General features: G+C 30.3%; 1 protein-coding gene, 1 long non-coding RNA gene and 1 pseudogene across 2 annotated transcripts; 1 reads left to right on the plus strand and 2 right to left on the minus strand.

Moving 5' to 3' along the window:
* Positions 1–272: 272 nt before the first annotated feature.
* Positions 273–1,177, minus strand: LOC101248413 (kirola-like). Its single transcript, XM_004246275.5, has 2 exons — positions 915–1,177; positions 273–722 (listed from the first exon to the last, which is right to left on the minus strand). Exons 1-2 carry the CDS (start codon positions 1,099–1,101, stop codon positions 451–453), a joined length of 459 nt encoding a protein of 152 aa, XP_004246323.1. The 5' UTR covers positions 1,102–1,177; the 3' UTR covers positions 273–450.
* A 7,338-nt stretch (positions 1,178–8,515) lies between these two features.
* LOC101266859 (polygalacturonase inhibitor 2-like) lies at positions 8,516–9,634 on the minus strand (annotated as a pseudogene).
* A 4,692-nt stretch (positions 9,635–14,326) lies between these two features.
* LOC138338253 (uncharacterized) lies at positions 14,327–16,523 on the plus strand. Its single transcript, XR_011211698.1, has 3 exons — positions 14,327–14,432; positions 14,989–15,058; positions 16,156–16,523. It is a non-coding gene; the product is annotated as an uncharacterized lncRNA (long non-coding RNA).
* Positions 16,524–23,909: the final 7,386 nt, after the last annotated feature.

Consider the following 23,909-nt stretch of genomic DNA (forward strand, 5'->3'; position numbering starts at 1 on the left):
CCGTTTCAAAAAGTGGCTTAGTTTGACTTGGAACAGAGTTTAAGAAAAGAAAGAAAACTTTTTAATCTTGTGATTTTAAATTAAAGTTAATTCAAATGTACCAAAATGACCTTTAATCTTGTGATATTAAACATGCCACGTGAAAAGTTAAAATTAAAGCGTTGCCAAAAAAGGAAACGAGTCATTCTTTTTTAAATAAACTAGGAAATAGGAACCTTTTTTTTAAAACGGAGAGAGTAATACTAAGTTAGGAGGAGGCGAAGAGAAATATATATATAAACTTCATATGTCTTATTAAACAACACATAAGAGATTACATGAAAAGACCCAATGAAACATGAAATGACCATGGATTTAAAACAAAAAAATACACTACCAACATATGGATTATTCTTTTTTTACCATACTCTCAAACATCAAATAAAGTAAGTATTTATATATATAATCCCATCAATTCATCTTGACATGGTGATCATCAACAGCTTTGGTCATACCAATAATAAAGTCCAACAAATTTATTAGTTCTGGGACATTCTCATTTGGCCTTTCATACTCCATTGTCCAACTTACCAAATCAACTTCACCTTTTGTTTCTATATGAAGAGTTGCCTTCCAATTATCATATGTATTCACTAGATCACCTTCAAATTCTTTGAATGTGATCACCTTTTTTTCCTCATCTATACATTCAATTACCTGCCTCGAAATCTTCTCTTTTCCTCCTGCCGTACAAAAAATAAAATAAAATGAATTATTCGGTCCAAAAAGAAAAGGAGTGATTCGTAAAAAAAAACAAAAGAAATACCTTATAATACATCATATATATACTCGACCTCTCAGTGGGTTAAATATTTTCTAATTTAATTTCTATTTTTACTTGTCAGTTCTGATAAACTTATAAAGATTTAGCTTACCAAGAGTATATCTCCAACAAATTTTGGATCCAACGGTTCCAAAGACACCCTCAAGAAGCTCACAACCTTGTACATGCAAAGGGCATATAGTAGAGACATGGTGTGGTTTATTTGTAAAGACATCATGAAACACATCCTTATTAGCCTTCATTTCTATCTTAGCACACAACACAGACTTTAGACTCATTTTACTAAAGACTTGAAAATAAAAAGATGTATGACACTAAAGAAAAATTGTAGAGAAGTGTTGATATCCTTTACTATGATTATTCAACAATATATATAGACTAGAAGGGGAAGGGGGGAATGTTTTATTTTTTTTAAATAAAAGATGGTATAATATCCTAATCATGTCCCTTACGACTTGTATTTTATTTTCCCATTAGTCGAGAAAAGTGACATGAATTTCATTTTTCATGCACTAGTAGCAGAAATATGCAAATATGTTTCAACCACTTATTATAGCAGTGGTAAAATGTAATAATGTTTGAAACCACTTCTAGCAGTGGCATGCACGAATATTATAATTATCTTAAACGAAATGTTAAAAATACAAAATGAAGATCTAGGTTCATGCATTTGCTAAAAGTAAAATTTTCATGTCTACTACATGTGATTATGTGTAATAATATCTACCTACCTACCTCCACTATCTTCAGTAAATATCTCCTACAAATAATTTTTCTTACATTTGTTAAGACCGAAAATAAGTAGGTGTAAATGTAAAAAGTAGCAAAGCAAACCTCAAAAGACCACGAGTAAGAAGACAACGAGAAATACCAAAAGACACAAAGATTTAACGTGGTTCAATCAATCGATCTACGTCCACAAAGGAGATGAGCAACTATAAATATGAGAGTACAAAATACAGAGAGAAACAACATCAACCAATTCACTCAGAATACATGGGAGGTTCACACAAGTGATGACGTATCAAGCTTGTGACCTATAAATTCTTTCCCTAACCAAAACTCTCAAAGCCCTTAAGAGTACATTGTGAATGCTGATTAAGTTAGAAGGAACATACTTCTATTTATAGAGTCCTAAACTTTTTCCTACCAGAAAAAGGATAAGTCAATCCAAAACTTTTTCCTAAAAGGAAAACCAAATTTTTAACCAAACTAAGCCATTATATAAAATAATTTACCAAAGTAATACATTTTTCTAAAATTTTACAAAACTAATATAAACGTATTTCACGGTAACGTTTTAGGATATATTTTATTTTTTAAAAACTAACAGCATTAGGTTGATATACGTTACTGTAAGTAACATTTTACTCCTAAAACATTATTTTCAGTAACGTTTTACTCCTAAAACGTTACTATGAGTAACGTTTTAGGAGTAAAACGTTACTGTGAGTAACGTATATCAATCTGACGCCATCAACTTTTAAAAAATAAAATATATCCTAAAACGTTACTGTGGAATACGTTTATACTAGTTTTGTAAAATTTTAGAAAAACATATTATTTTGGTGAATGACTTTATATAATGACTTAGTTTGGTTAAAAATTCAGGAAAACCTATTTATGGTAAGAAATCAGGGCAAATAAAACCCAACAAATCTCCCCCTTGGCCTGAATTTCTGACAAAATAAATTTGTTCACCTTCTTTACTTAATCTTCAACAACTTGCTTCTCCTCTCCATAATCTCCTTTGCAAAATTTATATCTCAACAAAGAGAACCTCTCTGAAACAATTTCTTCAACAAAATCTTCATTACTGTTAAAAAGGTTGCGGCTAGAACTACACCCGTCAAGATGAACACCTCCTTCTAACCTGGTTAAATCATCGATTATCAAACCATCAAACCTGACTCCATCATTGAATCTGGCTCTGATACCACTTGTTAGGACTGAAAATAAGTAGGTGTAAATGCGGAAGCTAGCAAAGCAAACCTCAAAAGACCACGAGTAAGAAGACAACGAGAAATATACCAAAAGACACAAAGATTTAACGTGGTTCGGTCAATCGACCTACGTCCACAAACGAGATGAGCAATCCACTATAAATATGAGAGTACAAAATACAGAGAGAAACAACCTCAACCAATTCACTCAGAATACATGGGAGGTACACACAAGTGATCAAGTATCAAGTTTGTGACCCATAAATTTTCCCCCTAACCAAAACTCTCAAAGCCCTTAAGACTACATTGTGTAAGACTACATTGTGAATGCTGATTAAGTTAGAAGGAACATACCTCTATTTATAGAGTCCTAAACCTGTTCCTACCAGAAAATTGATTAGTCAATCCAAAACCTTTTCCTAAAAAAAAAATCTATTTATGATAAGAAATCAGGGCAAACAAAATTCAACAACATTTTCATGGATTCACAATATGTTTATGACATTCTTTGATGTTCCAACCTTAATTATATGAATATAAGTGCATACAATTGATTATAGTTGGAACAAAAAAAAAAGAGTTTTCTCTTGCTCTCCACATTTTTTTGTCTACTTTGTTTCTTGTTTCATATTGTTATAATTCTTTTAGTTTTTTCTTTTATGAGGTGCACTGGTGAGAATGTTTCATCCTTAATTAGAGGTTTCGGATTTGAACTTTGAGTATGAAAAAAAATTGATTTGGAGCGCCACTCCCGAATGAGCCCTGCAGAGCGTGATCTGAATTTAGTCGTAACTTCAATGTAAACTCCAAACACTGGGTGTAAAAAAGAACTCTTTGGTTTTTATTTTATTAATATGTTATTAGCAAGAAGACTCCAGACACCGGGGGAAAAAAGAACTCTTTTATTTTTATTTTATTAATATTTTATTAGCACGAGGGCACAAATTAGAGAAAAAAAGCCATATTTGAGCATTTTTCTTTCTTTAAAAATGATTTAATTAATGATGTGATCGAATTATAATTGATCACGTATAAAATAATAATTTTACAAAATTGGAACTGTTTAACAAACAATGACATGAATGAACCTTTTTTTCAAACTGACATAACATAGATGAGTCAAACTTCTAACGGATAACATAAATGAGCATTATTTTTTAAAAATTTGATGGCATATTTAGCCTTTTCCAAAAATTTAATCTACTTAATATACAACTAACTTAAGAAAAAGTTTTATTATCTAAGGTCAAAAGAGGTACAATCTTTTTAAAAAGGGGTACAATAAATAAAACTTGTTTTTTCTTTTATGAACTTTTATTTAGTCTAAATTTAATATAATAATATTTATGTTCGAGTCCTCTTGGATCTCAGATGATGTATATATTTTGAATTTAACTTTTATATATGTTTGTATAAATAATTATTTTTCTTATTGGGATATAAATGACTATACATAGATAAATCTTGTTAAAATATAAAATTTGAAATCTTAAAAACTAACATATGTTATTTGTTATGATATATAAATGTAGTTTAATATAATAAAATAGAAAAGTGTAAGTTAATCTCAGCTAGTTTGAAGAAACTAGTCTAATTAACTTGGCTCCCAAGTGGAATAATCGCTTTAAAAGGGATATAATCACAGAGAGAGTGTTTGTTGTGTTTCAATTTGTTTATTTTCTTTTTCGTTTAAGTTTATATCAAAAGGAATATTTTTTTTTAGTTTTAGTTTTTCATATGATATATTTAAAATTATAATATTAAAAATATTTTGATACATTTTACATAAGGGTGTTCGTTGATTCCGTTCTGATCGGTTATTGGTTAAAATCAAAATCAAATCAACCTAGTCAATTTTTTAAATATCTAAAACCAAATAAAACCAAGCGAAAAAAATAACCGTCAATTTGGTTATTGACGGCTAGGTTTGGTTTGATTCAGTTTTTTTTGATTTTTTCAGTTTGAAAGTAATAATTTTTTTAGGACATACATATCTTGATAGACACAAACACCTAGTACTGAAACGCTATTGTCGATTCAATTAAGCAATTAAATAACGGAAAAGGGCTTAAAATACCCTTAAAAGTATCAGAAATGGTACAAAACTACCCTTCATCCACCTATTCACTCCAAAATACATTTCTCATCCACCTATTGGCTCCAAAATACCCTTGTCATCCACCTTTGGGTTCAAAATTGACCACTTATTTAATGGTTTTATATTTAAACTATTTAAATATTTTTTAATACATGACTCTCAACTATTTGTTATAATTTAATTTATCAACATAATTTATAAATCATCTACCACCCATCCATTACTAATTAAACCACATTGAATTAACAAATCCGCCTCAATATTAATGCAACAACGGAAAAGCTATTGCCACTGAGTGTTGTTAAAAATTTGAGGCGAAATGTCTATAAAAGTACATTATCATACATTCAAGTCCTCAATCAAAACATATTATAATTCAAGTGTCTAAAACAAAATTACCGATAAACTTAAAAGTCTGACTGTGTTCATCTTAATTATTCATTCATCTCAATTATGTAATGTTACTTAATAGATAACTTTTTTTAAAAAAGAATATATTAAAGTTTTAATATTTAAAACAAGGGGGAAAAAGTCTGATATACCCCTCAACTTTGTCATTTAGAGCTGATATACCCCTCGTTATAAAAGTGACTCATACATACCCCTACTTGTAGACAAATGGCTCACATATACCTTTTTCCTCTAACGGAAATGAAAAAAATAATAATTTTAATCTAAATTTTTATTATTTTTTTCTAAAAAATATAATCCCATATGAGTAATTTAATCCACGTCAAACATATTTTTTTGACTTTTTTTTATTTCAATGACTAATTTATAATTATTATTTTGATAATCAAATTTATTTAAGTTTCACTAATATTCTTGTAAAACTTATTGTAGATGACCAAATTTTTTCTTCGAATACGAAATTAAATTACAATACATAGAAAAAAATAGTTTAAATTTTTTTCTTTAAACTAAGGAATGAAAAAAAAAATAAGAATAAGAAACTCAAATAATTATAATAAAAGAAGTCAAAAAATAATTTATGTATGAAAAAAATTAAAATATACCTTGAACTTTGATAGAAAAAACATATATACGCCTAAATAATTTTTTTAAAAAAATTAGAAGTAACAAATATAAATTTAAAACTAATTTTTTAACTTCCGTTAAATGAAGGGCATATGTGAGCCATTTTGTAACGGTAGGGGTATATGTGAGCCGTTTGTATAACGGTAAGGACATATATGAGCCACTTTTATAAGAAGGGATATATCAGCTCCAAATGACAAAGTTGAGGAGTATATCAGACCCTTTTCCCTTATTTATATATTGGTCAATAAAAAAAGGGAAAATTTCGTATATAACAAACATAATTTATTAAATAACATGATATGGGTGTAGTTTACATAATTACATTCCATGAGTATAGTTTAATTTGTTATGTATTTTTTAATTTGTATTAAAAAAAAATTTATTTTTAATTTATTTAATATTTTACTTTTTCATTGAATGATAACAATATCACTAAATAAGGTAACAAACATTTACACAATCCCATTATTTAAGCTAACCATTCAAAATCAAATATTTTCTCAATTTTGTTTTAAAATAAATCGTATGAAACACTTAGACGTTAATGATTTTATTTGTATATATATACATTGATTATATTGTATATATTTGAGAAATTGTAAATAATTTTTTATACAATTTCGTGTGTAATTTATTTATGTATTATTAGATGTACATGTGATCATCATAATATGAAAATTGTATATATGACCATCATGTTGTTTTTTTTTATAAAAAAAAGTGTGTTGTATTTGTTCTTAATTATTTTCTGTAGTCGGTTTGTATACAAAATTTTATTATGTTCATTTTTTATAGTATATATCTACGAATTTGTATAATATACAATAATTTGGTATATGGATTATATTGGTATATGTGCATATGTAATTTCATGTTTTTTAAAAAAATTAGTGGTTAAAATGATTGTATAATATTCATTTGTCAATTATATATATGGTAAGCTTGAAATTGTGTATTTATTGTGTAATGTTTATATAAATAATATTTCATGTTCATAATTTCTTGTATATATCGACGAATTTGTATAATATACAATAATTTTATATATGTATAATACAATGATTAACAAATTTCTTTTATACAAAACTAAATATTTGTATACAAATAACAATTATCTCGTAATACTTTGTATATATTACCTTAATACACAACTCACTATATACATAACTTTAGTACTTTGTATATATTACCTTAATACACAACCTGATGTTTTTCAGATTTGTCTAGTTCTGTCCAGTTTTGATGAGATAGATTCAATCTCGTCTGAATTTATGTTTCTGACTTTTCTCTTGCTTCAACTTTCAACAATCTTAATGCCGCTAGATTTCGCGTTGATGATGACTTTCTGAATTGTCATTGGATCATTTTTTTTCTTGAATCTCTATTCAAGATATTGTTCAACTTGAACTTGTTTATATTTTGTCATATACCGTATATTAACCCCAAAATCCTGAGATAACCCAATTGAAAATGAAGGTGGATTATCAACAATATTGACATGCAATGACATACCTATGGTAATCCTCATAAATGGAGATGAATCCATTATTCTCATTTTAAAGAACTTTAAACTGATAAGAAAGAAAGATTTTTTTTTAAAAAAAAAACTATGAACAAAACTAAGAAACATAATACATATATAATTATGTTGATGAAGGAAAAAAATTTAAAAAATTTAAAAAATTGGATTAATGAGAGTAAGACAACAGGGATATCGTGAAATTTTCCAAAATTCAAAATTCAAAATAGGAGTGGATGAGTGATTTTAGGAGAAAGATATGGAATGAGTATATGAGAGATAAAATTGATTTCATAAAATTATATATAAAAAGATAAAAAAATCTTTTATGGTTGGGTAGACAAAGAGGTGGTGGGTCTCATTAATTATAGCAAAAAAATAAAATTATAGTTATTGAGAGTAAATAAATTAAATTATACCCTTATTGGCTAATTACTGAGAGATGTTTGTCATTCCACGTAATTTTTCCATAAAAAAATGTCATGTGTATGATATAAACATTAATTTTTTTATTTTTACTATTTCACGAGCTTTTAGAAGAGTGAGTTCACTCACTTTACCACGTCAGCTCTTAGGGTGACATTTAATCACTTCGAAATTATTAAGGGGGTATTTAAACGCCCTGTATAGTCAAAGTACTAACGTAAGTTTTGACGCCAAGTTTAGAGAAGATTTAATGTATTTTTCTCTATTTAAAACCATTACTAATTTACTTCATCATACCAGGTATATATATATATATATATATATATATATATATATATATATTCAAGTGGTATCAAGAATAATTAAGTGAAAGCAGTACTAATTTACTCCTTGATGATAACAATAAGGTATATATATACCCTAATGGTAACAAGTATTGAATTCAAAATATATTATAGTTGTTGTTTATTTTCTCCTATTATACGATATTATATATGAATTTCAAATATTCCAAAAATTTAGAACACTCATTTGGACAAAAAATTGTACTTGTACCGTCTTGCTTCGCGTTGCTTTTTATTGACTGTTATATTGAACTAGTGGATATTTTCAAATAGAATGGTTCAGAAAACACACACACACTATATATATATATATAGATATAATTTTTAATAATAAATATAGTGGAGCATTGTCCATGTTATTTAATTTTCATAGCATTATATAAAAAAACGGCTTGTAGAGCCTACATAGTTGCTTCTTCCATTGGAATCATTAATTTGCATGGTGGCAATGGAGAATCACACAAACATTTGTTATGAAAATGAAAGTACTCATATATCTCAAATCTCTGCATATTCTCACCCTGTGGAATCTTCCCACAAAGTCTATTATAACTCACATTCAAGAGTTGCCACGGATTCTTCGACGTGATTGTTGGAAGGCTCCCATAAATCTTGTTATGATTCAAATCCAACCTCTCTAACCTCTCCCCAAACGTTAACTTTGAGAAATCAAACTCGAACTTATTGTGATCCAAAAGCATTTCAAATGTTGTCTTATCTTTGCCAAACAAGAATGAAATATCCCCTTCAAGCATGTTCCTTGATAAATCAATTGTGTCAAAGCTCCAACCAGCAAAAGAAGTTGGCACAATCCCTGTAAGTTGGTTGTGTCCAAGGTAAAGATAGGTGAGTTTCGGAGCTAACTTGTGAAGAGAATCCGGAATTTGTCCAGTAAGTTTGTTCCTATCTAATCGTAGGAACTCTAGGTTTACAAGTTGAGAAAGCGAAGGAGGGATTGTACCAACAAGATTGTTGTATGATAAGTTGATGTACGTTACTTTCTTCAACTTACTAAGAAATTCAGGGACGGGTCCTGAAATGTTAGTTTGACTAATTCTCAAAAATGTTAGCTTTGTGAGCTTAACAATTGTGGGTGGAATTTGACCAGAGAGATTTCGTACATTGTTGATATCTAAGCTTTCAAAGGTAGGGAAGGTCTCCAACCGCGGGGGAGAGGTATCCGGCGTCCTCAATTTTGAAGAGGTTTATGGAAGTAACACGGTTGGTTTTTTCATCACATGAGAGGGTGACTTCAGCCCAATCAGTACAACAATCAGTATTGGGATCCCAAGTGATCAAGTCATAGGGATTGCCTAGTCCTTTCTTGATTTCTAGGAGGGCTTTTTTGTCATTTTGGTTGCACTTTTCGGAGAGACATAGAGAGAGAAAGAGGAGGAGAAAGAGGGAAACTAGAAAAAGCTTCATTTTTTTCAATGGATTTGTGACAAATGAGTTAGTTTAGTGATAGTATTTATAGAAAATATATGGTTTGCTCAATGGTGTTATGGTTGTCTAATTACAACATGAAGAACATATGTAATGTTTTCCAAATATTGTAAAAAAAAAAAATATTGGACTAAAAAGCAACTTCCCCACTTTTTTATTTTTACTTTATATCATAAAATATTAGACCAACTTGTCCCATGCTTTTGCATGTAGACCAACTTGTCCCATGCTTTTGCATGTAATTTATCACGTTTGGTCGAGTACCTCTCGTATACTAAGATGGCTACTAACCTCATACGCTAGAATAGTTCGTGTTCGTGCTAGCTAGACTTTAATATATATTATTTTTTTGTTGTAATTTTTATAATACGGATAAAATTTAGAGAGTTGACTAAATTTTTTAAAATTCATTAGTTATTGTCACTAACATAGTAGCAGGATAAATAAGTTTATAAACATTGATAATTAAAGATATCTTGCATTATCAGTAAATTTTAATTTTGTAATACCAAATTAATTGTCATTTATTACTTATTATAATAGTTTAGTAGTAATAACTTTATAAGTGACTATCATATAAATATTTTTGCGTTAGAAACTGAAGTATTTCTTGCTATCAATTTATTTTTGTATATAGATATTGACTGAGCATTCGAGATGGGATGCATTTAAAGGAGAAAGCACAGATGAGAAAGACTTATTATTTACTATAAAAAAAACATCCATATTTCAATGGAAGACCAAATTGGCTGTTTTCTTAGCAAATAACAATTCTAAAGGAAATTGGTCGATAGATCATGTGTGATATATGCTGGAGATTCTTTTACCATAGTTGCTCAGGTTAGTTATGGTTGATAGTACTTTTTATTTATTAGTTTTTTTTTAACCATATAAGTTTGACTTGACAAAAAATTTGTAAAATAAAGAGAGATTTTTGAATTTTATAAATTAAAGATACATGTAGTTCTTAAGTTTGTAAAGTAGAATGTTGAAATTGAAATACTTACCCAGTATAGAAAAAACACTATGTTGGAAAAGTAAAAAAAAAAAGATACATAATTTAATTTTTATTAAGACTAAAATGAAAATTTTCTGTCATACTTACTTTTAAAAAAATTAAATAAGTAACACTCTTATTATTTTGAGAATAATGATATTATTACTACGATACTTTCAAATAATTTATGATTTTATAGTACTTTTATCAAGAAAATGATTAAAAAAATATTCTTATATATAAAATAAGATTAATTTCGTCTTTCATTATATTTTCAGTTCAAATGGCCTCCCCATTAAATATTTATCTTAAAAATACTTCCAATTACTCAACTGAAATCGATAATACCTGACTGTTTTAAAACAAGAAAACCTGGACCAACTTTTTCCATTACTACTTGAAATGAAATAATTTGCCATCAATTTTAAGAATTTAATAAAAATCTATTTTGAAGATAAATTTGACTATTTTGAAATTCAACAAAACTTTTTTCTCTTGACTGACATATAGGATGACTTAGAGCTAAAAATAAAAAAAGTAATGAAGCACATCAAGATTTATATTTGTATGTTATAACAAAGTTTGCATAATTACACTTTATAGTATAATTTGTTATACATATACACTTGTATGATTCGCTGGCCTATTTAGCTACAATTGTATAATTCGCTGGCCTATTTTGCAGCAATTGTATAATTCGCTGTCCTATTTCGCTGCAATATCTGTATAAAATTTGCATTTGTATACAATTGAATCGAAGTAAAATGTTGTATTTTGTATAATTATATGTATATAGAAAGAAGATACATGTTTTTGTATGTGTATATACAATTTTATCTCGCTTTATACAAAATAGAAACACAATTTATACACTTATATTGTATAAAGCGAGAGAAAATTGTATTTTGCTGCAATTGTATAATTCACCGGCCTATTTCATTGCATATCTGTATAAAAAATTTGCATTTGTATACAATTGAATCTAAGTGAGGTGCTTGTATATTGTATAATTAAATGTATAGGAAGAAAATATATGTTTTTGCATGTGTATAGATAATTTTCTCTCGCTTTATACAAAACAGAAACGCAATTTATACACTTCTGTTCTATAAAGCGAGAGAGACGAGCAGAGGGAGAGTGACGAGCGAGAGTTTAGGGAGAGAGATGACTGGCAAAAACGTTTGTTATGCGGCACAATTAAATCAAAATATAGCAACTCAATTTATTTTATTAGTTTGCTATTTAGTACAATTATCCCTTTATTTATACAATATCGGTTCACATAGAACTAAACTTAATCTTGTGGGATATTCTGTCGGTATATTAATACCGTTGGATTATGTTATTTTAAGAAATAAATAAACAATTAAAGAAAATTATTCCTATACAATTAAATAAAATATACAATCCTATTTCACCTACCACACTTACTTTTTGTTTGTCCATTAATTATTGACAACCAATTAAAAGAACGTCCTTTCGTCTTTATAAATATTTCTTCCATATCATCCACATAGTACATAAATTTAAGGGGAAATTGTATACAATAGCAAACTAATAACCTAAAATAAATGGAGTAGCTAGGGTTTGATTTAGTTGTGCTCCATAGCAAATGTTAGCTAAAGTTTGCTAGGAGTCTCTCTCCCAAAAATCTCGCTCGCCTCTCTCGCTTTATACACAAAAGTTTAGAAATTCTGTTTCTGTTTTGTATAAAGCGAGAGAAAATTTTATATACACATACAAAAATATATATCTTCGTGTTATACACTTAATTATACAATTTATAAACATTTTACTTCAAATATTGCAGAGATAAAGACCAACGAATTATACAATTGCGAATTATACAATTGCAGTGAAATACAATTTTCTCTAGCTTTATACAACATAAGTGTATATATTGTGTTTCTGTTTTTGTATAAAGCGAGAGAAAAACATATATCTACTTGCTATACACTTATAATTATGCAATATACATATATTTTAATTCGATTCAATTGTATGCAAAACAAATTTTATAAAAATATTGCAGCGAAACAGGCAATGAATTATGCAATTGTGCATTATAAAATCGCAGTGAAATAGGATATTGAATTATACAATTGCAGCGAAATAGGCCATCGAATTATACAATTTAGGCCAGCGAATTATACAATTGTATATGTATAGCGAATTATACAGTTTTATGTTTGCTATGAAGCGCAATTATGCAAACTTTGCTATAGCATACAAATATGAATTTTTTGTTTGCTATATGTGAAAAGTGTCTGAAATTTAATATACTTAAAATATAATTAGCTTTAAGAAAAAGTTTCATCATCTTGGGTCCAATTCTTTTCAAAAGGGGGTAAAAGAAAAAGGAAGAAAACGTGTGTTTTTTGGAATTTTTTTAAAATGTCAATATTTTGACATTTAATAGGATCTCTTAGCCACCCATACTTTTAATATGTATTAAAAATGTCAATATTATAATTTATGACGTATTCAATTCACATTGTTTTTATTTGTTTTACTTGAAAAAATATAATTATTTAATAATAGAAAGGAGAAATTTAGGGGAGATATTATTCATAAAAAGCAACCTTGACCTTTACTTTGATATTTTTTATATAAAAAAAATAACAGAACCTCACCTTTAAGTTCTCTTATTATCATTATCTCCTACTAGTTTTATAAATTTTCAAAATTTCTCATTTTCATGCATCAGATTAATGTATCAGCGCATCAAATTAACGTATCTCGCGCATCAGATTAATGTATCATGTATAAAATGTACATCAGATTAGTGTATCGTGTATAAAATGTATTATCTTACTTAATGATTAATGTCTCACGCATCAGATTAATATATCAGTGCTTATATTATTGTAGCAGTTTGAGGGATTTTATAATTATATATTTGTAAGGAATAAATTATTATTTTGCCAAAAACGTAGGTGATTTCTGTCATTTGCCCATACAATCCTATTTCACCTAGCACACTCACTTTTTGTTTGTCCATTAATTATTGACAACCAATTAAAAGAACGTCCTTTCGTCTTCATAAATATTTCTTCCATATCAGCTTCATAGTACATAAACTTAATGTACTTAAAATATAATTAGCTTTAAGATAAAGTTTCATTATCTTGGGTCCAATTCTTTTCAAAAGGGGGTAAAAGAAAAAGGAAGAAAACGTGTGTGTTTTTTTGAAAATTTTTAAAATGTCAATATTTTGACATTTAATAGGATCCCTTAGCCACCCACACTTTCAATATGTATTAAAAATGTTAATATTTTAGTTTGTGACGTATTCAATTCACATTGTTTTTATTTGTTTTACTTGAAAAAATATAATTATTTAATAATAGAAAGGAGAAATTTAGGGGAGAGAATATTATTAAAAAGAAACATATCACTTAAAATACTCATCAGTTACATGTAACGACCCTCTTAGTCGTTTTAGAAATTCCAACTATTATTCTTATATTTACCTTTTTAGTAGATTTTATAAATAATTTATATGACTTGTAACAATGAGTGACATGATTTTAGATTTAATAAAAGATTATTTTATTGCTAATAATAATGAAAAAGAAAAAAAAAAGAAAGAAAAGGAAATTAATTAATTAAATAAATAAAATAAAATAAAAAGAAAAGGGGCAAAGTGCCCTACACTTATAAAAGCCTGACGGCTTATATGAGAAAAAAAAAGAGAACGATTCGAAGAAGAACAGAGAAGAAAAGAAAAGAAAGGGGGAAAAGAAAAGGGAAAAGGGAGGAGAAAAACCAATATTTTCATTTCAAGGCGTCAAGGTAATTATTTTCATCCTTTCTATTAAGTTTTTATGTAATTAAAAGTAGATTTTTAGGTTAAAACGTGTATAATTTATACTAATATGTGAACTTGGGGTTATAAATGTGTATAAGTATTATGGTTCAATCATTGGACAATGATTACTCCAAGATTAGGATTATTAATAGTGGAACGATAAATATGAATTGGAATATTGAAAATAAGTGGTTTCAGCAGATAGTTTTGTAGTCCGCCATTGATGTGTTGGGCAGTTAGTTTCAGCTTTAATTATTTTCATTTGATTATCATATTAGGATTCAAGTTTTGATATATTGAGATGTCTGTTAAATAGTGGGTGCATTATGATATATAAAAATCATTATAATTATGTTATTCGGAGAATTAAGATTTAACCCTAAACTTGAAATTCAGAAAATATGAGATTTGATCAATTGGTTGAAATAAAGATTTAGAAATTTTATTATAAATTTGGATGAATTTTGGGTCTAAGATAGAGATATAGAAATATTAATGTTGTTAGTTTCGAAATCATATCGTGGTTATTTATTTGAATAGATTTTATTGGTTTGGAAGTCAACAAAAAGAGGAAGGCTCAAGTTTTGGAGTCATTGTTCGACTATTTGAGGCAAGTGGATTTCTAAACTCTTGTTAAGTGTATGAAATGTGTGTATGTCCTTGTGGTATATGTTGGGAAAAACGGGATTGGTAATGGGTTGACTTGTCCACATTGATTAATTCTAATGATGAAAAGAATGGGGATAACAAAAGGCAATGTGATTAATTGTTTATGTCTGTTGTGTTGAGAAAGGGTTGAAGGCTTATTGAATCATTGTTAATGTAACTTCATGTTTGTGTGGTTGTGAACTGTGTGATGTTATGAAAATGGTCATCTCCTCATTATATGTGTGAACTTGTCATCTGCATTATTCTGAGGCATTGGTTGTGACAAGTGTTATGTGCATTGAGAAAGAATGGGTACTTAAGAGGATGTACCATTTCGAGGAACGTATCGCGCGCCGCGACGGATACTATATTTCGAGGGACGTATCGCGCACCGCGATGGATACTATATTTCGAGAGACGTATCGCGCGCCGCGATGGTTACTATTATCGAGGATCATGTCGTGCGCCGCGACAGATGCATGGACAGATATGTCCCCCATGGGTCCTGGACTGAGAGACAGCAGGTGTGTATCACTAGGTCAGACATGCATCATTATACTTGACATTGCATTCCATTACATTGCACATACTTATCATTAGTGAACTTGATATTGTGTTTTGCTGATCTAGTGATTGCCTTTTTGCGGAACTTGTGATTGTTGAGTACTGAGCTTGTTATTGAGGATATATAATTTGTTGAAGTGTTGTTGTTGAGGATATGTGATTTGTTGAAGTGTGTTATTGAGGATATGTAAATTTTTGGAAGTGTTGCTATTGAGGATATCTAATTTGTTTAAGTGTTGATGTTGAGGATATGTAATTTGTTAAAGTGTTGTTGTGGAGGATATGTAATTTGTCTAAATGTTTTTGTTGAGTTACGTTCTATGTAAACTGTGAGTTGTTAGGTTGGGCTGATTTTTATGTAGGTTGTAGTTGTGGAGGTTCGATTGGGGGTGGTAGGAGTACCCGTATTTCATCCCCTTAGCTTGTGTTTAGAGGTTTACTTGTTGAGTACCGTGTGGTTTGGTACTCACCCCTTGCTTCTACAAATTTTTGTAGGTTACTAGCCCGGACTTTATGATATATTCTCTTCTTTTCCGAGGCTTCCTGGAGATTTTGTGAGGTAGTTGTTGGTCATCTCAGCATCCCTCCTTACTCTTTCTTATGATTTTGTTCTACTCTAGAAACAATATCATATGAGACTTATGTTTTCTTTGATCCGATTGTAATACTTTAGAGGCTTGTACACGTGACAACCAGGTTTTGGGGTATACTGTAAGTTGATAGTAAAGTTTCCGCATTTTTATTGTAATAGTTGAGTTTTAGGCTTACTTGTCTTGGTGGGATAAGACGAGTGCCATCACGTCCATTTTTGGGTCGTGACATTACAAATTTAATATTTTATAAAAGAAACAGATCACTTAATATATCTCATCTTTATAAAAAAAAAACTAAGAAGAAATTTATAAAAAATCAAATTCTCTGTCTTCTTCATCATTCTCGCATGAATTTGTCGGTGGCGGCAATGGAAAATCAAAAGGTTAAGCTAATGTATAGCCATGGCGGAAAATTCAACTTCGTCCTCATGATCATCAACTATCCAATATTGGCGGCGAATGTGATACCAAAATCCTCTTTGTTGAAGTGAATTCGATTAAATTTGCATTTTTTTCTGTTTGACAAGAAGATTTTGAGAACGAGATAATTTCTTTGACAAACAACTTTACAGAAGGAATTTCCAACTGAAACTACGATATAATCGGTGAAATATTATCAGACAAGTATTCGTTAATTGTTGAATCATTAATTTGTTTGAAAGTTTTGACATGAACATTTTTTTATTTTTTGGGTAATTATAATTTTTTTGAATGACGAGGCAAAGTTTTACAAATGCACAAGTGAATACTGACTTTGATTTTGATTTGGAGAAAAAAAAACATAGCAGACGAAGAAGATAGATAGAGTCAAAGAAAGAGGGTTGCAAAAATTATATTCATACAAGAATTGTATTCATATTAATTTTTGTTTGTCAATTGTTTTTTCTTTTATTCATTATTTGTATTTTTATTAAGAATATTGTATTTATTTTTTAGGTTGTAGTCCTTTCAATACGTATGCCAAATGGATTTGTATTTCTTAAGTATAAATATATCATACTTCTTTTCACATTAAATTTGTATTTTTTATTTTTTTTAGAATATGATATCCTTCCTCAAGTGATTGTATTATTTGCACTACGTATGCTTTTTTTTTTTCAAAATTTCTTAAATCGTATTCATATGTAGTGATTAAATTATATGGAGATACAACCACTAATATTTATGTAATACAAATAATAGAAAAATATATTTGGCAGATATGTAATATAATTTGAATCACCGATATACGATTTTTAGTTTTTATTATGAAAGTAAAATATGAATTTTAATTTGAATGTTAAAGTGAACACATAAAATACAAAAGTTGTTGGTATACAATTACGATGAATACATATTACAAAAGATATACACGCTAATTCTCGTTGAAATCGATATTAACAAAGAAAAATGAGCACAATAAATACTAACTTCAATTGAAATGGAAAAGTGACTTTGTTAGTTTATCATTATGATGAATGCAAAAATAAAAAGAAATACAAACTTGTTTGTATATAATGTGAGAGTTAAATTCAAATTTTGATCACAATAAAATATTCACCTCACTATGATATTTAATTTTAGTTTGAATGATAAATGAACATATAAAATATATAAGATGCATACCTTAAAAGGATTGTTACGAATATTTTAAGAAATATATTTTTCAATTTTTTTAAAAAAAATATCAAAAATAACGGGAGGGAGTGGGAAAATGAAAATAATTGGAAGAGGTAAACTTCAAAGAGAGAACATATATTTTATAAAAAAAATATGAGAGAGAAAAAGTTGGAAAATGTGTAATTAAGGTGAAACAAAATAGGAAGTAAATTAGAATACACAATGTTTTCTAGAATGATGACATTTTGACATTTTTACTAATATTTATAAAGTATTGAGGTTTTTTCTAATTAAGTTAGATTTTTCGACTAGTTTGCTAATTTTTTATTTTTTGTTTTATAAACTTTTATAAAGTTACTCACATCGTGTCTAAATTTAGTAATTATGTTCTAATCCTCTTGTTAAATAATGACAAAAGTTCCACATCGATGGTTAATGAGATGAGTGGACTTCTTATAAAATTTGGGCAATCCTCCTCCCTTTGGGGCGTGAGTTAGGCCTAAGACCTAATTTCACATGGTATCAGATTAGGGCCGTCTCACCCGATGTTGGGGGCCCCAAAATCAAAAATTGCCCACGCACCATATGCTTAAGCATTGGGCGTGAGGTGGGGCGTTAAAGAATGACAAAAGTCCCACGTCGGTGGTTAATGAGATGGGTGGACTCCTTATAAGGTTTGGACAATCCTCCTCCCTTTGAGCTAACTTTTGGGGTGTGAATTAGGCCTAAGACCTAATTTCACACCTCTTGATCTCACATAATGTATCTATTTTAAATTTAACTTTTATACACATTCATATAAATAGTTATTTTTCTTAGTAGGTTTCGAATGAATATTTATAAATAAGTCTTGTTTGAATATAAGATTTGAAGTCTTTAAAATAATATATGTTATCTGAACAAAATCAGTAAGTTTCCAAGCCTTTCACTCAATTGAAGAGGCTTGAAGCATTAGCAAGAAGAAGAAGAATGGAAAAGATAGAACTGTAGTATTGAATTCATATGCTACACGTGATGATCTGCATTGCTTATATAGCAATCAGATGCTGAAACAAAATACAAACTAACTAACTAATTCTGCACACTAATCGATGTAACAACCTACTAACTTGAAATTACAACAATAGGCCTAACTAACTACTAACTAACTTTAACTGCTAACTAACTTTTGAATAGTTAGTTGCTGCCACTAACTAACTAATCTTCAACTTCTTTTAACACACCCCCTCAAGCTGATGAGTGCATAACATTGATCACTCCAAGCTTGCCTAGAAGATGCACATGTTGAACTTGACTTAGCCCTTTTGTCAATATGTCTGCGAGTTGTTGTTGTGTGTGTACATAAGCAGTGTCAACTTCTCCTGCTTTGATTTTATCCCGAATAAAATGGCAATCTATCTCAATGTGTTTTGTCCTTTCATGTAACACTGGATTAGCTGCTAGTTGAATAGCTGACTTGCTGTCACTGAAGATCGTAATAGGCAGTTGAACATTCACTCCTAATTCCTTGAACAATCCTAGAAGCCAAGTGATTTCTGAGACTGCTGATGCCATACTTCTGTACTCAGCTTCAGCTGAGCTTCTTGAAACAGTTTGTTGTTTCTTTGATTTCCAAGAAACTAAGGACTCTCCAAACTTAATGACATATCCTGTGATGGATCTTCTTGTGTTAGGACAGGCTGCCCAATCAGAATCACACTAACAAGTAATTATGTTAGTAAGTTCAGAGTGTAACCAAACACCTTGACCAACTGAACCTTTCAAGTATCTAATCATTCTAGTAGCTGCTTCCATATGTGATTTCTTGGGAGATTGCATGAACTGACTTAAGGTTTACTTCATAACTTATGTATGGCCTGGTGATAGTAACATATAGCAATTTACCAACCAATCTTTGATAAGAAGTAATGTCATGCAGCACAACATCTTTATTGTAGCCATTTGCTTGATCATGCTTTACAGAAGTCAATCTCAAATTGGACTCCATTGGTGTGACTGCAGGTTTAGCACCTATTAATCCAGCTTCAGCAATAAGTTCCAATATATATTTCCTCTGATTCAAAATAATTCCTCCAGAGGACCTTAACACTTCAATGCCTAGATCCTTCAGTTTGAACTGTTTGTGTAGACATGCCTTGACTTCAGTAATCGGTTGTGTATTACTTCTTGTGATCAATAGATCATCTACATAAACTAGAACAATGACAATATCTTCCCCCTTTTTTAGTGTAAAAGTGAGTAGTCATGAGCACTCTGACTAAAACCTGTGGCTTGTAATACCTTTGTAAGTTTCAGGTTCCACTATCTTGAGGCTTGTTTAAGTCCATACAAAGACTTTAACAACTTGGAGACTTTGTTTTCACCCGGTTTTGCAAAACCTTCAAGCATTTTCATATAGACTTCTTCATCTAAATCACCCTGTAAGAAAGCATTATATACATCCATTTGGTACAATGTCCAGCCTTTTGATACTGCTAATGCAATGACACATCTAATTGTTACCATCTTCGCTACTGGAGAAAAACTGTCATGATAATCCAATCCTTCTTGTTGACTGTATCCCTTTGCTACAAGTATTGCTTTAAACCTTTCTATCTCACCATTTGCCTTATACTTCACTTTATATATCCACTTGGAACCCACTGCATGCATACCTTCTGGTAGTTCAACTACTTCCCATGTATTATTTTCTTCAAGAGCTTTGATTTCCTGCTTCATAGCTTGTATCCACCTTTCATCTTGTGAAGCTTGATTGAAATTCTTACGTTCTATATACTCTGAAAGTTTACTCAGAAAACTTCTACACTCAGGTTTTATTTTTTCATAATTCAGATAGCTAACCATAGGATGTTTGGTGCTACTATGGCTTTTAGTAATAGCATAATCTTTCATCCACATTGGCTCCTTGATGCTTCTTGAAGATCTTCTAACATAAGAGTCAGCATGTGATGGTATGGCATGAGTATTTTCAGAAACTTCCTCTGTTGTACTAGGTCTAGACATCTGATCTTCTGAAGAATTCTCAGTTTCATTACTCTGACTGTCTTCATGAACTGTACTAGTGTCTGCAGGCTCACTATCATCAATCTCAGCTTCAATAGTTTGACTTTCTGCTTTCTCTAAAGGTGAACCATGTACATCAACCAATGGATCAAGTTGAGGCATCACTTTAGCAAATGGAAATATTTCTTCATGAAATATCACATCTCTATTCACATGCACCTTAGTAGAGTGGATATCCAATAATACATATCCTTTATGTAATTCTAAATACCCTAAGAGAATAGCTGCACTAGCTCTGGCTGAAATGTTCTCCCCTTTAGGCACTGTTGTAGCATAGCAAAGACAACCTATAACCTTTAGATGAGACAAACTAGGTTGTTTACAATAAAGTAACTCATAGACACTCTTGTTGGAATTGACTGAGGAGGGTAATCTCTTCATCAAATACACTGCAGCCTTAATGCAATAACCCCAAAATCTGATAGGTAGATGAGCTTGAAATCTAATTGCGCTTGCAATATTAAGGATGTGTCTGTGCTTTCTTTCAACCACACCATTTTGTTGTGGTGTGTGAGGGCAACTACTCTGATGTAATATTCCCAGCTGATTGAATAAATCTCTACACTGTGAATTAAGGAACTCTGTGCCATTATCTGATCTCACAACTTTGACATGAGAATTGAACTGAGTGTTAATCATTGAGAAGAAATTTTTGATAGCTACAATGGTTTCTAATTTTAACTGCAACAAATGAACCCATACAAATCTACTATAGTCATCTACTATTGTCAAGAAGTAATGTTTTCTATCTAGAGTAGGGGTCTTATAAGGTCCCCGTAGATCCATATGAACAACATCAAACATTATGGATGCTCTAGTAGTACTAATAGGGAAAGTAAGCCTAGTTTGCTTGGCTAAAGGACAAAGCGGACAATGAGATGATATTCCATCACCTTTACTTCTTGTATCTATCTTGAGAACTCTCAATATCTATTGAGATGGATGTCCTAACCTTCTGTGCCATATTTCTGTGTCTTGTATTACAGCTCCTGCAGCTACTATTTCTTGAGCACACTTAATTTCTTCCTTCTGTTTAGATGAAAAGTTAGCCTTAAAACTGTATAATCTCCTTCTTCTCTACCAATCCCCTTCACCATGCCACTACAGAGGTCCTGAAACACACAAAAGTCAGGGTAAAAAGATACAAAACAATTTAGTTCTCTTGTAATCTTTGACACTGATAATAAACTGAACTTGAAATCTGGCACATGCAAGACACTTCTGGCCACTTCATTATCAAATATGGGTGTTTCACCAATATGACTGACTGTAACCTTGTCACCTGTTGGAAGATGAACTTGATTCATTTGTGACTTTGTTAATTCATGTCTCCTAGTCAGTAACTGCTTATTTGCAATGATATGATGAGTTGCACCTGAATCAACAATCCAATCCTGAATAACAGGATTTGTCATTAAACAAGTTGTAATACCTGCCATACTGACTTGTTTTGTTTCTTGTACATCTCTGTTTAGCATCTCCATTATTTGTTTATACTCCTTCTCAGTGAATGTTTTTCCCTTTGGCACATTCTGCAGGTTATTATTTTTCACCTGATTATTTGATACATCATTAGGATGATCACAATGATCATTAGAGATGTTATTTGCATCTTGATATACTCTTCCATATCCACCATTATTTCCTGAACTTTGTCCTCCATATCCATTGAATTGACTTGTGCCTGTACCATTTCTCATGTTTCCATTCCCATTTCCATAACCTGGTTTCTTCCTTTGTTTCCAGTCACTTGGATAACCAATCAACTTGTATAACTTGAGTGTTGAATCTCATCTTCTATAATCATAGCATAGGCTTGATTCATAGATGGTGTAGTTCCTTTAAGTAGTATCTGTCTCCTGGCCTGATCATATGATTCATTTAGGCCACTTAGGAATTGAATCAATCTCATCTTCTCCAAATAATCATTATACTCCTTCGATTGAGAACAAGTACTACATGGATTTGGAACTATAGCATCATACTCATTCCATAGTGTTTTTAACTTGAGAAATAATGAGATACAGAATCTGTACCTTGTGAGAGAGTGATGATATCTCTATGTAATTGATAGATCCTTACTCTATTCACCTTGTCGAATCTTTCCTTTAGATCATTCCATACTGAGAAAGAATTTGTGGCATATACAATACCACTAAGTAGCTCTTCACTGACTGTGTTCATCAGCCAAGATAGCACAATTGCATTGCAAGTTTCCCATTGCTCATGCAATTCATCTTTTTACAGGGCTCTAGTGCAGGCACCAGTTACAAAACCATACTTCCTCTTCCCTAATAGTGCAATCCTCATTGCTCTACTCCAAACTCCATAGTTTTCAGATGCAACCAGCTTGATTGGAATCAATACGGCACTAGAATTATCAGAATTTTCAATGAATAATGGATCATTCTAATCTATATTCATTCCCACCATGTCTGTAGATCTTAAGCTACAGATTTATCACCAATTGACAGAGATTTAAAATCCACTAATTATACAGATCACACTGCTCTGATACCATGAACAAAATCAGTAAGTTTTCAAGCCTTTCACTCCATTGAAGAGGTTTGAAGCATTAGCAAGAAGAAGAAGAATGGAAAAGATAGAACTGTAGTATTAAATTCATATGCTACACGTGATGATCTGCATTGCTTATATAGCAATCAAATGCTGAAACAAAATACAAACTAACTAACTAATTCTGCACACTAATCGATGTAACAACCTACTAACTTGAAATTACAACAATAGGCCTAACTAACTACTAACTAACTTTAACTGCTAACTAACTTTTGAATAGTTAGTTGCTGCCATTAACTAACTAATCTTCAACTTCTTTTAACATTATCTTCAATACACATATATACTAGATGGGCGACGGCCCGTGCTCCAACATGTTGAGTTTCAATAAAAAAAAACATTTATAGCTATTTGTGTGACGTTAAAAGAGTCAACAACTAATAGCCACAGCCTCAGTGCTAACACGAACATTCC

This window comes from Solanum lycopersicum, chromosome 9 (genome assembly GCF_036512215.1).
Source record: "Solanum lycopersicum chromosome 9, SLM_r2.1".
Classification (NCBI taxonomy): domain Eukaryota; kingdom Viridiplantae; phylum Streptophyta; class Magnoliopsida; order Solanales; family Solanaceae; genus Solanum; species Solanum lycopersicum.